Raw genomic sequence first — 12,860 nt, 5'->3', positions numbered from 1 at the left:
CACACACACACACACACACACACACACACACACACACACACACACACACAAATGGGTAACTAGCTTCCTCGTCACCAAACTTTACCTGTCTCCTTCAGCAACTATGCCATCTCTGCAGATGAACATGGCCTCCCATCCCTTTGCCTCTCTGACTGCAGTAACTATCACCCCCAGCCCCTTCTATCACCTCCTTCCTCACGTATGTTCTCACTTCAAACCCAAGTCTCCAAGTCCTTACTCTCCTTTTCTATGTTTAGTCCCTGGAGCCCTTTCTCCTCTTAGGCAGATTGTTCTTGCCATTTGTCACTCATTCTAGCTCCTTCTTTGAGGAAGTCCCTTGCCTCTCAATCTTTCCAGCTGTGTGCATGGACAGCCTGCCCACATGTCCTCCCATGCTCACACATGCAGGCTGCAAATGGAATGGAGATACTTAAGAGCCATGTGCTCTCACCTGGGCCACTCTCAGTGCTTGGGGCTCTCTCGCCTCTGGAACAGTCAGCACGCTCCCCACCCCATGCCCCTTTGTCTCCATTCTTCCAGATGATCAGCCACAGGTCTCATACTGTGCCTCTCGGCTGCCTACAGCTGTGTCTCCCTATGACAGCTGGCAGGACTTCCCTTTCCCATCTCATCTAGGCCTTTGTCACACAGACCCTGCTTCTCCTCACCTTTGGCTTTCTCTGGCATCCTGGCCCCTCTGTCCTCCCTCATCTGCAGCACTGCTGTGGCTGCATCATCTACTCCTGTTCTATCATAGATGCTCTGCCTTGCCGTGTGCCTGTGGCTAAGACCCATGGGCTCTCTACATCTCACCTCAGGTTGCCTGAGCACTCCTTCACTCCTCAAGTGCACTTCCAGATTCTACCCTCTGTCAAGTTCTCCCACTCTCAGATCCCCTTACCCAGTATCCTTTGCAAACCTCACCCTCTGCCCATGACAAATGTCAGCAGTCCTCGGTTCTCAAGTCCCCTTGAACACACTGCGGCCCTCACACTCGGAAGCCTTACCTTCCTTTAACCAGGTGCCTTGAGCCACAGCACTTTCTCTCTGAAGCTAAAGGATCATTTCCTCTCAGTTGAATACAGTTTCTCATTTAATCTTCAAAACCCACGTGGGATGATCCCTGAGGAAGATGAGTGAAGAAGCCAGAAGCCGGTCCAATATCCCACAGCTATCAAGCCATGTCTAAGGCTGACATCCAGCTGTGTCCCTGCACATACTTCAGAGCAGCTCTGAGCCCCCAAATCTAATGCAAGTGCATGTATGTGTACTTTCAGATGTGCTACTGTCAGATCCTCTCAGTATCACAAAGAGCAGGGTAACCTCTATGGCACAGGGACACATCGCAGACCTTGGATGAACCTGGCTAAGTTCTAACATCCTGTTGCTGTATGAGAAAATCCTGAGACATTCAGATCCCACAGAGGAGCAGACAGGCTACGCCTCTCACTTGCCACTGGGTTTCTGGTTTGGTCCCAGAATCCCAAATGCTCCAGCAGCTTCCTTCTAGCCTTCTGACCTCCAGGCTTTCCGTGCAGCCTCTGAATCATCTGCAGCCCGTTCTCTGCCAGATGCCACTCTCTGTTACCCTAACGACAGCTCCTTAAAGTCGGTGCTGCTGACAGTCCTAGGTGCTTCTAAGGTCGGGAGCTACTAGCTCTTATCAGAGTCTAACGAGGTGTCTTGTCCTCATGCGGCTCAGTTCTACCCAAAAGAAGGTCAATGAGCGCATCCAAAGAGAGCAGCCCCAGCCAGCAGTGGGCCAAGGCTGACCTCGGGCCAGTCTTCAAGCCAGAGCTCCCAGGCTGTGTCCAGAAGCTGCTGGCTCTCTATGAGCCTGCATTTCCTGGAGCATAATGTTTGAGAAAACATGGCTTGACTGCTGGCTCACACCACTTGGTCTGGGATGGACACAATACAACTGTTTGCCACATGGGTTGTACTGCCTTTGCCAAGCTGACCTGGCACCCCTGTGTAAAGCAGATTACAGAGTCCCCAAGGATTCATCCTCTGTGAGTTCCATCGCTGGCCCAAGGTGGGGGATAGGTTGGCTCCCAATCAAAGATTTTTGTTAAGGAAACTATGAATCTGACAGTGTGCACACATCTGGCTTTTTCTTCTCCTCTTCCTCCTCCTCCCCCTCTTCCCCTTATTCGTCATCTTCTTTTTGTTTTGTTTTGTTTTTTTTTCTGTGTGTGTGTGTTTTGTTTTGCTTTGCTTTTAAGACAGGGTTTCTCCATGTAGCTCCGACTGTCCTAGAACTTGCTCTGTAGATCAGGGTGGCCTTGAACTCAGAGGTCCACCTGCCTCTGCCTGCCAAGTGCTAGGATCAAAGGTGTGTGCCACTACACTGGGCTTTTTTTTTTTTTTAAAGGGTAAGCTCAGTTTGATAGGAAAAGATTTACAGTATGAAGAGAAATACTTCTCTATTCAAACAGACTGTGCAGCCCTCCCAGCACAGAGGCAGTTATGTTGTGCTCGGCTCTTATCGTGCCTCCACAAACAAACAAACAAACAAACAAACAAAGCATGCCCGCCCCAGCCTTGATCTCAAACTATAAGCCAGTGCTTGTCCGAGACTCCTGTTGCCCATGGATGGATGGGGAAGCACAGAAGGCTAAGAGGCTGAGAAACAGTGATGTACAGGGCCAGGCATTTCCAAGAGAGAAGGCCCAGATGAAACCAAGACTCCAAGGGAATGTGGGCCCCAGAACTCAGAGGGCCAGCCATACAATTATGTAACCTTTAGGTCACTGGCCTCACTGGAAAGAAGAAAAACAAAAAAAAAAAACTGAGAAGAATCTTGTGTGGAGGTCTGGTTTGTGCAAAGGGAGCCATGAGAGAGCTTACTATCAAAGCATAGCACTGGAGGGTCTTGGGGGGAAAGCAGAAGCACTGGCCCCGTCAGTTGGTCCATTTGCCTCTGAGCTTCTCATTTGTTCCCGTGAGCCTAAATCTACACTGCAGGAAGAGGTGGCTCTTCATACTTGAAGCCAGAGTTCTGACAGGACCAAGTCAGACTGCAGCATGTGGGTCCAGGTGGGTCAGAATACGAGGAAGTACACCTCAAGCAGGTCTCCTAAGCTCCCACTCACTGCTTCACGCGTGTGTACTGAGGGTCCTTTACATAGGAACCTGACACTGATGAGATGGTAGGCTTGATGATGAACAGGACAGACAAGTCCTCACAGAGAACACAGAACACACAAACACATACCGTTAAACTGGGGACTACATAGAGAAAAACAAAAATGGTTGCAATGAGGTGCTTGATGGGTGCTCCTATAGAAGTGACACAGGAGTTAAAACAGGAAGGAAGAGTCCTGGGCCAAGAGCACAGGACACGAGACAGAGGTATGGCAGAGAGGGCAGATCCGGGGACTGGAGCCTGGAGAAGAAAGGAGGCAGAGAAGTGAGACTAGATCCCCGACCCAACCAAGCAGAACCTGAGCTCCTGTGGAGTGGCTGCAGCACAGGAGAGTCCGCCTTACTCACTTTCTGAACCACACTGGATAGCAGTGGGCAGTCAGGAAACCAAACTGGGACCCAGGGCCAGGAGGCTGGGATTGGTCCCTGAAGGGCTTCCAGCACAGTGGGCTGCCATGAGGACAGACACTCCAGGGAGACTGCTTACCTGGTTGAACCTCCGAGTAAAGGCCACGACATTCGGGGCAAGACTGTGTTTCTCCTTTTTACTCCACCCGCAGCTGGCCAATTCCTGGGAAGCAGAGTCAACAGAATTCAGTCAGGATGCAAAGCCACAGGGCATGTGCCTGTGAGCACAGAGGTGGGCAGTGATGCCACGCTGGCTATGCCCAAGCTCACTGGGGAGGGGAGGTGCCATGTCTGCAGGTGACAGTGCAGCAGCCCGCTAAGAGGAAAGGCAGAAACACAGAGTACTCTCCCACCGCTGTACCCCATTTCCCAAGATTTCTCTGCCAAAATATTTACTACTGTCACTCTGCCAGTTTCTCTGGGATGAAGATACTTTGTACAGTGCAAATTGTCTGAGAGGGGGTGTCAATGCTTAAACCAGCAGGACTCACCCCATCCTGGATATGGCTCCAGGGCTCCAGGCTAGCTTGAAATTAAAATCTAGCTGAGGAATCTCAAATTTTATTGGTCACACAACATCCTTCATTCTTGCAATCAAGCAACTAGAGATGCCCCTGGGATTATACCTGGGGTTCCTTCCTGAAGCTATCCTCCCATTTTTTTATACAGAGAACAGGACAGAAAAGTACCACCAGTGCAGAAGCATGTGTCCAATCTCCCAGAAGGCTTAGCAGTATGATTTGATAAGTCAAAGTAGCTAAGTTTTGCCTGTCAGCAAAGGTGGCTCCTGTTTGGATGACAGAAGCCATCGTGTGGGGGTCCTGTCAAGGCAGGCAAGCACAGGGTCTAGTCTATCAATGTCAGACTCTATTTGGCACGGGTTGTACACATGCCCCTCTCCTAACACTGCACGTGAGACACCTCACACCTGCATGTGCTGTACACATACCCTTCTCTGACCAAGCCACCTAGCCGCCTGTTCGCAAGCCAGAATGGCCACCTCTACTGAGCTACAAACATTCCCCTCTTAGAACAATGGAGTAAGTTTCTCCTGCCATTTAATGACCATTAGACAGAGAGATTGTATTAAACCACACTTCAATTATATCCAGGCATAAGGCTGGGGCCCAATCCAGCCTAAATTTGTTTGAGTTCCTAAACAATAAGGCAAACTGTATCCTTGGAGTGAACTTTTGGGGAGGATGCCTTATTTACCATCCCATGCCTGTACATAACTAGGCACACACATGATTAAAATCAGATGCATCATGGGAAAAGATACATACAGTGCATGAAAGTTTACGAGCCAGGCAGTGGTGGCGCACGCCTTTATTCCCAGCACATGGGAGGCAGAGGTAGGTGGATCTCTGAGTTCGAGGCCAGCCTGGTCTACAGAGTGAGTTCCAGGACAGCCAGGGCTATACAGAGAAACCCTGTCTCAAGAAACTAAAAAGAAAAAAGAAAAAGAAAAAAAAGAAAGAACGAAAGTTTACATAATTCAAGCTTACCAATCAAGTCAGAGAACCACCATGCTACAACTCTTAGCAACCATATTCCTTTTCTTGAACCCCAACAATAATCAGGGACCTTGCGTTCCCTACTCACGTGGCCGCTACCACTCTTGGCAGCGTGTTTCTTCCTGACATCCACTATTACTTTGCTCTACATAAAATTTTTTTGTCACTTTTGCAATCTGTGTGAATAAGAGGCCAAGAACCCAGGAACCACCACGACGATTCGGAGGCTATAAGAAGACCAAGGCACGGCCATCAAAGGCCCAGGACCCCAACCTGTGCTGTAGGGTGTTCTGACAGAGAGGAGGGGAGAAACATTCTCTATCTAGACTTCTAAGATCTGCTGATTCCAACCAGGCCTCCACCATATTAGCCACTTTTTAAAAATTATACACCTAGAACATTTTAAGATCTTCAGTGAGAATCAGCTGCCAATGAGCTGGAACAAACATGGAAGCTGGGGTTGGAAGAATAGAAACAGTAAAAGAAAAAAAAATTGTTGGCTGGACAGTTACAGCTGAAGCAAATACTCATCAGGGTATCTCAGGACCCAGTGATGAGTCCCAGCAGGCACATGTGGGAAGTTAGCTATAACCAAACTGTAGCCTGTGTGACTGAAAAATGAACTGCCTGGACATGGACACACATGAAGACCAATCAAGAGCCGAGATACACCTCTTCCTGGCTGTCTCACATCTGTAAACAACCACTGTCACCCCCACAAGGACAGTGAGTCAGGACCTGGTCAAGTCTTTCTCAACTTCACAGTTTTAGATCCCAAGTCTGAAAACAATATCAACTAAGACTAGCATCTGACAGATGCCACTGGAGTAGATGTGCAGGTAGTGCCCACCCAGGCAGCACCCCCACAGGCAGTCCACACACAGGCCCTTCATGCAGGTTTTCTCATAAAAACCACTATCACATCCTATTTTAATTGGGGCTAAGCAGTCATTCTCCTGAATGAATGCCATGACTCTACTTCTCAAAATCACACCGAAATGAATCTCTTGGTGCCATAGGGTTTACCTGTTTGCTGTCTGCACCTTATCTGAAATGTGTACCTGGATCCATTTCCAGTGCACAGGTCATCTGCCTCAATGAAATTTACTTCCATTGTGTGGCACATACCGTTAAGCATACTATAGAGGGATTTTAATCCAGCAGCATGGCTGTTCTGGCAAAGGATCATATCCAGGGACCTTCTGGGTCTAAGTGATCCGGCTGGAATGCAGACATGCTCTGGATTACAGTGTGATCTGCCTGGAATACAGACACACCCTTAGCATACACCATTAACAATGAAGGCAAGGCCACGTGAGGAAGCAGCAATGTTTGAAAGTGACATCTAGAGGCAGACAGAGTTACGAATCAGGAAAAGATTTGATAGAACGAGTCAAGAGATAGACGAGTCACGATATGCCCGACTCACACAGGAACAGACTCACACAGGAACAGCAGGAGGAAGGGCTGCTTAAGAGCAAGGAGAGAGAAAAAGGGCAGTATGCTATATGGTGGGTAGTATGTGTACATGGCAGTTTTACCAGGACAGTTTTACAGAAACAGGTTACAGAGAGAAAAAACTAGACACAGGTGAAGATAGAACAAGCCAGAGAATGAGAAGAAGCCTGAAGACTAGAACATATTGTCAAAGTTAGTATGAGGCCAGGCAGAGCAATTCAGTCAGAGGCCAAGAAAAGCTGAATTGAATCAGCTTGGAAAGTTGTTTGAGCCAGAACAGCAGAGTTAAACCAGCCAGCCAGCCAGAGTTCAGAAAGATCTAAAAAGGGAGAGCTCATTGCAGTAAGCATCTGAGATGACAATTACATCTGGCAAATAAAAGTTACTTTTACAGCACATATTATATTACTGCCCTGCTACATTCCTGGGAACCCCAGTCAATGCTGAGAAACTGCAGATTTTAATCAAATATAAAACTTGTGCATTTAAACACTGTTCAGGAATTAGACTGCTTAATGTCTAATCTCTGATGTGTTTCCCTCCATGTTTTCCTGCATTCAAAACTAAACAGCAGTAGCAGTAAGTGTGTGTATCCTGGCAAGGGTGCATGTGCATATGCATAGGTATATGTGTGTTTAATTCAGACTCCATCTTCTTACTTCTGCACCATGACAATGTGGGATGACATCTGGAAGGGAGGTAGTACAGAACCAGCCCTGATCCTGGCTGTCCATACCCCAGTGGCATGGTGTCTCTGTAGAATTTCTACTGTCACGGGATATAGGAACATGGAATGCCTAGGCCATGTGGGCACTTGACACAGCTATCTTCCCCAGGGGTGGGGTACACACCACAGTGAGGGTAGCAGGTCCTCTGCTCAGCACCAGCTCTAACACCAAGTGCTTCCTTCCCTCTCCGCTCCCACTACTGTTTTGAAATGGCTTCTATTTCTCTTTTCACCTGTGTCATACAAGCACTAGTCAAGGAAAGTACTTTACACAACTACTATGAATTGACTGTTTGAATATCTCTGAGGCCTTGGTTTGAGCGCTGGTGTTTGGTGGGGGTGGGGACCTGGCAGTTCTCTAGGGAGACTTGTGCAGCAGGAGACAGGAGACCTTTCACATTAAAACCTCATGGGACTGGAAAGATGGCTCAGTGGTTAAGAGCACTGATTGCTTTTCCAGAGGTCTTGAGTTCAATTCCCAGCAACAATATGGTGGCTCCCAACCACCTATAATGGGATCTGATGCCCTCTTCTGGCATGCAGGTGTACATGCAGACAGCATTCATACATAAAACAAATAAATACATCTTTTTAAAAACTTTAAAACCTCCACTATGTCTGAGAGGCTCAGCCTGTACTGAGCAAAAAACGTCAAGCAGAAAGGCCTTACTCTGAATCCCAGCCCTGCCATCCTGTCACCAGGGTCCTAGGCATCGGTTCCATCCCTAGGATCATGTGGATGTTGTCAATCTCCCTGAGCTGTAGTTGGGAGAGCAGGAGGAAGATTCTGGAGCAGGGTGGTGACATACTGGGCATGCGCCTGGTCTACAGCATGTACCTCAGTGTCTTTTGAGGAGATGAGGTCGAGGTCCAGTCCTTGGCACTGGAACCTCCCAACCTCATCACAGAAAGATTTATCAAGATGTCAGACGGAATCAGCCCATTCTATCTACACTAAGCCACTCTCTAGGCCAACCTCCTTGGCGCTCTTTCTCTTGTGTGTTTGGCCTTACAGGATTACAAGAGATTCCATCTGTGTAAAGTGCAGTTGGAAAATGTGAAAGAACAGAACAAAACTCTTCCAGTCACCATGGCCTAAAAGGGCCCACGCTACAGAACTAATTTGACTGTGATCAAGTTAATACTGACCAAAGGAGACAAAACTGGCTCGAATAGAAAAGAGGATCTGGGTTGAGGCTGGGAAGGTCTGGCAGCTCTAAATCCTGAATGAGCCAGGGTTGGCATGGTCCTCCCAATGCCCTAGACCTACAGAACATCTAGGCTGGCGAGATCTGACCCTGGGCTGAGGTCGAGAGGGCATCAAAGGAGACTAAGAGTCTCTGGGTCTTGCCTTCTGTCATGTGATTCCCTGAGTCCACCAGAAAACGGAAGCTGAGAGGAGGAGCTGTGTGCCACTGCAGGGCTCCCTCCCAGAGGCCACACAAGCTGCCCCATCCCCTAATTCAGCCTTCCCAGAGACCTCCTCTTCTCACTCCCCTTCCTGCTGCGTGCTGTGTGCATTAAGCCTCACTCACTAATAATAATATCCGATGTTTGGCACTCTCCCACTTATCTCCTCCAGCCCTCTTCCTTTTCCTCCACAGCAGACTCTCTTGAACTGCCTTCCCTCTCCCTCCTACCTTCCTCATGCCCTGATCTCCTGTCACTGGCCTCTCCTCTAGCAATGTCAGCTCCTGACTGGGACACCACGGCCCTGCCCTGTCCCATGAACTCCTCTGTGCCATGTCTTTGCTTGATTGTCCTTGTCCTCCATCCCATGTTCCTGTCCTGAGCTCAACCAAGACTCCATGTTCCTTGTTGGATATACCTCCCTTGGTTCCCACAAAGCACCTCAGTTTCCGCAGGCCTAGATCCAAAAGGCGTGTCTACAGAGCTGCCATACACAAAAATCTTAGCAACACGGGATTCATTTACACATTCTTTTTGCCAGTCAAAGGCAAATGTTTATTACTAGCAGTGTCTATGGAAATATCTCTAACTGGCACAAAAACAACTTCCTTGTAATAGCCTCACTTTGTGCATTCTTAGGCAACAGTAATAGTCAACATTGGTCATAGCTCATCTGACATAGCATCTCTGAGCCCCACAGTCAGAAGGTGAGCCCCACCAGCTTTGTGCTTAGGGCTCTGTAAGTCAGACACCATGATATGCCCTAAGAAAGGAATAATTCTGAGCATAGAGCATGAGGTAATCTCTGAAAGAGGAGTCTTGGGGAAAGGTCACATTGTCCTTGACGACCCTCCCCCCATGGTGTCTCAGCCTCCAAGCCATAGGAAGCTAGGGTCCAAGTGTGGCTTAATTCCAACCTCAGGCTTCTCCAATACATGCACTCTCAGCATATCCACATGGAAAACATGTCACCTAAGGAAGAGTCACTGGCTCAGACCTCCAGGAACACCATGAATCTGGCACCAATCACAGGCACCATGCTACCTCTGTGAGTCACTACAAGCTTTATCCTGCCTCCTCCCACCCCACCTTCTGACAGAAGGAAAACAAAGACCACAGAGACAAAGAACTGCCAGGTTCATTTATGGAGTTTTCAGAGGAGCTGGCAGACAAAAGCCAGGAAGCCACTGAGCAGTTGGAGCAGGGCCAGTGTAGACAGGGATAGGGTCTGACTGAGGAAGTGAGGTATTAGAGCCAGCCTCTGCTAGAGGGGTAAGCCTCGGCTAGAGGGGTAAGAGTGGGTTCATGAAACAGACAAGCAATAGAGAGACCAGCAAGTCCCTGAGGGATGTACAGGCCTTGCCGCCCACAGGAAGTCATCTTCGAAGAGGTCTACAGATAAGGAATGACAAGCTCCCAGGAGACACTCCACTGATGCCTGGCAGAGAGCTGCCCTTACTCTCAGGAGTAAGTGCTGAAAGCATGCAAACCACAGAGAGGCTGGCAAGTACAGTGGTTAGAGAGTCAACTGTACCAGCTGGCACCTTCCCTCTTTGGCCTAGGACTGTGGGGCTGTAGAAATCCTGGGGTGTTTGGCCACGCCCCCAGAACCCAGAGACCTAACATGCAGTGGGTCCATAAGGCACAGGTAGAGGGCATGAAACAGGTCTCTGCCTCAAGATTTACATATTACCTAAAGGCTCTAGCCCTTCCTTTTCCCCCCACTCCCCAATTCCAGTCTCCTGGGACTCTGGACTCTCTTTGTGTAAGTGGGAAACTCGGGCTGGGGAAAGCCCTTCCCACATTCCCTGCTCCAGCGGTCCCTCTCTGCGCTCCCTGCTCCAGCAGTCCGCGGGACACTCTCCCCTACAACAGTCCGCGGGGCACCGTCCCTGCTCTGGACTCATCCTCCTTCCCTGCGCCACTGCTCCGAGATCCTGCGGCCGCCTACAGCCCAAGCCCCACAGCGCGGGCGAGATCGAACCATCAGCAGGGAGTGCCGCCAAGTCCCGAGTCCAGTTCCCGGGACAGCATCGGTGTGCGGGGCCGCAGGCACACCTGACCCTCCCCGCTCCCTGCCCAAGTTTTGAACCACATAGGACAAGTCATTAAGTCTCCATGCCTGTCTTTACTTATTCATCTGTAAATGGCCCTGAATCTATGGCTATTGTATCCTGAACAAGCCAGACCTCATCTGAAAACAGCCTTGATAGCAGCACTTACCATAGATCTAGATGAGCCAGCATTTGTATGTCCTTGGAACAAAGGCTGGTACTTTCAACCTGGTGACTAAATTAATAAAACAACACTCCCAAGAAGAGGAGCGATGGACAGGCAGAAGCAGGACCAAGACCCTAGGTTAAGAGTCAGTGGGGTTCGAGGACTCCCTGGTACCTAAGAGGGCCCAGGTCAGCCAGCACGAGCTGCAGGATTTCCTAGGCACTCCCTGTAGGCCCACAGATGTGCTCGATGCCTTGCTCCTGTCAACTCTGCATCTTGCAAGTGCTCTCGGTCATCAAGCACATCACCACCCTCACTCAACCTTCACCTCTGACCTCTGATCTCTAAAGAGAAAAACATACAACAAGCAGGCAAATGACCTGTCCAGGCAGCGGGCGGGCAGGCAGGACTCCATCCTTACCTAAGCCAAGGGAGGGCTACTGGACTCCACAGGGGCTCCAGCAAGTATGGGGCAATTGGGCTGTCACTCCCTAGTGAACAGGACAGTCACTTTGGCTGTGCTATGCCCTAATGACTTTATTTTGTAAAACACAGGTTTTCTCCATTTTGAGCTCAAATGCCAAGGTAGTTTGACTTCACAACTGGTTTGCACAAGGAACAAACCACTAACTGCCCAGCAGCAACAACAGGGCACAGACTTATTTACCTATTACCACCTACCAATATATTAAATTGTCAGCAATACATGGACCTATCAAAACCTTTCAGAAATTAGACCTGTGAACTTACCAAACATACCAGCTTTAAAAAAAAATGATGCAATCCCCTGTCCTGGGTCATATCAAAGGGTCATAGAACACTGGGTCTAACTGTTCATCTTTCATGGGAACTTGACTGGCTTAGCTCCTCCTACACTGGGCAATGTCTGTAGTGGATTTCCAGAGGTTTAACAGAGATAAGAAAGCCCATACCAACCCATGGGCTCAAGTTCTAGACTACACAGAAGGGAAAAGGAAGAGAGCCAGCCAAGTATTACTTCTCAGCTTCCTGACTGACTGACGGCATTGACCAGGCCACTCTCACTACCATACCTTCCCACCATAATGAATTGCATTCTTCTGAACTCTAATACAGAATAAATCTGTCCTCCTGTGGTCACACCCTCACCTGACCATCGGGTGTCTGCATCACATAACCAATAGGCAGTGCACTCTCAACTCTGTCCCCAGGGCTTCAACTTGATTCAACAGGATATCCCTGCCTGAGTTGGCTCACTAAATGCACCCACAGCCCTGCACCTCCCACTCTAAGACTCGATCATGCCTTCTCTGATCCACTAGCAATGACTCCTTCTGTCTGTGGCTGCTGTCCACTTCTGCCTTAAGTAAGGTCTCTTTGTAGTCTATCTCTGTGTCTACGTCTGTGTCTCTGTCTATCTCTGTCTCTCTGTCTCTCTCTCTCTCTCTTCACACACACACACACACACACGACAAACATGTGACCTGAGAGTTAGTAATTAAGACTGGAATAGAAGAACTATGCTTACCAGTGGCCATGTCTGCCAAGTGCATCGGTAGTTTTTAGTGAATTGAAGACAATGAAATTGATGTCACCTGTGATTTTTCTTGTTACTTAATAAATTCTGATATTATGGAAAGACACAAACATGTTCACCATTTCCAACAAAATATACTCATGACAAGGTGCTATTCAAACACCCAGACAAGCCATAACTTACCATGGCAGTGCCTAGGCGAGGGCTTCTAAGGGCCTCAGCATGCATCAGAGCTGACTTAGGGATCTACCAAGCCAGAAAGGGCTATGTGGCCTCTGGCTGCAAAGGCTGAATATAAAAGATGAAAGGGATTTTAGTCATGAGCTAACAGCTCTCCCAGGAGCAGAGATTCAGTGTAAACAGCAGTATTTACTGTGTGCCAAATGCCCCATAGGCTCTGGAAGGCACACCTGCGTGTTACCCATGGGCTCTGGAAGGCACATCTGCGTGTTACCCA

The 12,860-nt window shown here is 48.8% G+C and overlaps 1 protein-coding gene across 3 annotated transcripts in view; it reads right to left on the bottom strand.

The window, feature by feature from the left end:
- Ralgps1 (Ral GEF with PH domain and SH3 binding motif 1) overlaps positions 1-12,860 on the bottom strand; it is a 239,370-nt gene that overhangs the window by 151,658 nt on the left and 74,852 nt on the right. For all 3 annotated transcript variants that reach the window (XM_028757104.1, XM_028757106.1, XM_028757105.1), the window contains exon 5: positions 3,635-3,718. In XM_028757104.1, coding sequence (XP_028612937.1) covers positions 3,635-3,718 — 84 coding nt within the window. The remainder of the gene's footprint in view (positions 1-3,634; positions 3,719-12,860) is intronic.

The sequence above is a fragment of the Grammomys surdaster genome, unplaced genomic scaffold (genome assembly GCF_004785775.1).
Source record: "Grammomys surdaster isolate TR1022 unplaced genomic scaffold, NIH_TR_1.0 126133, whole genome shotgun sequence".
NCBI classification, from domain to species: domain Eukaryota; kingdom Metazoa; phylum Chordata; class Mammalia; order Rodentia; family Muridae; genus Grammomys; species Grammomys surdaster.
The sequence above is the reverse complement of the archived record's forward strand: the minus strand, read 5'-3'. Positions and strand labels throughout refer to the sequence as shown.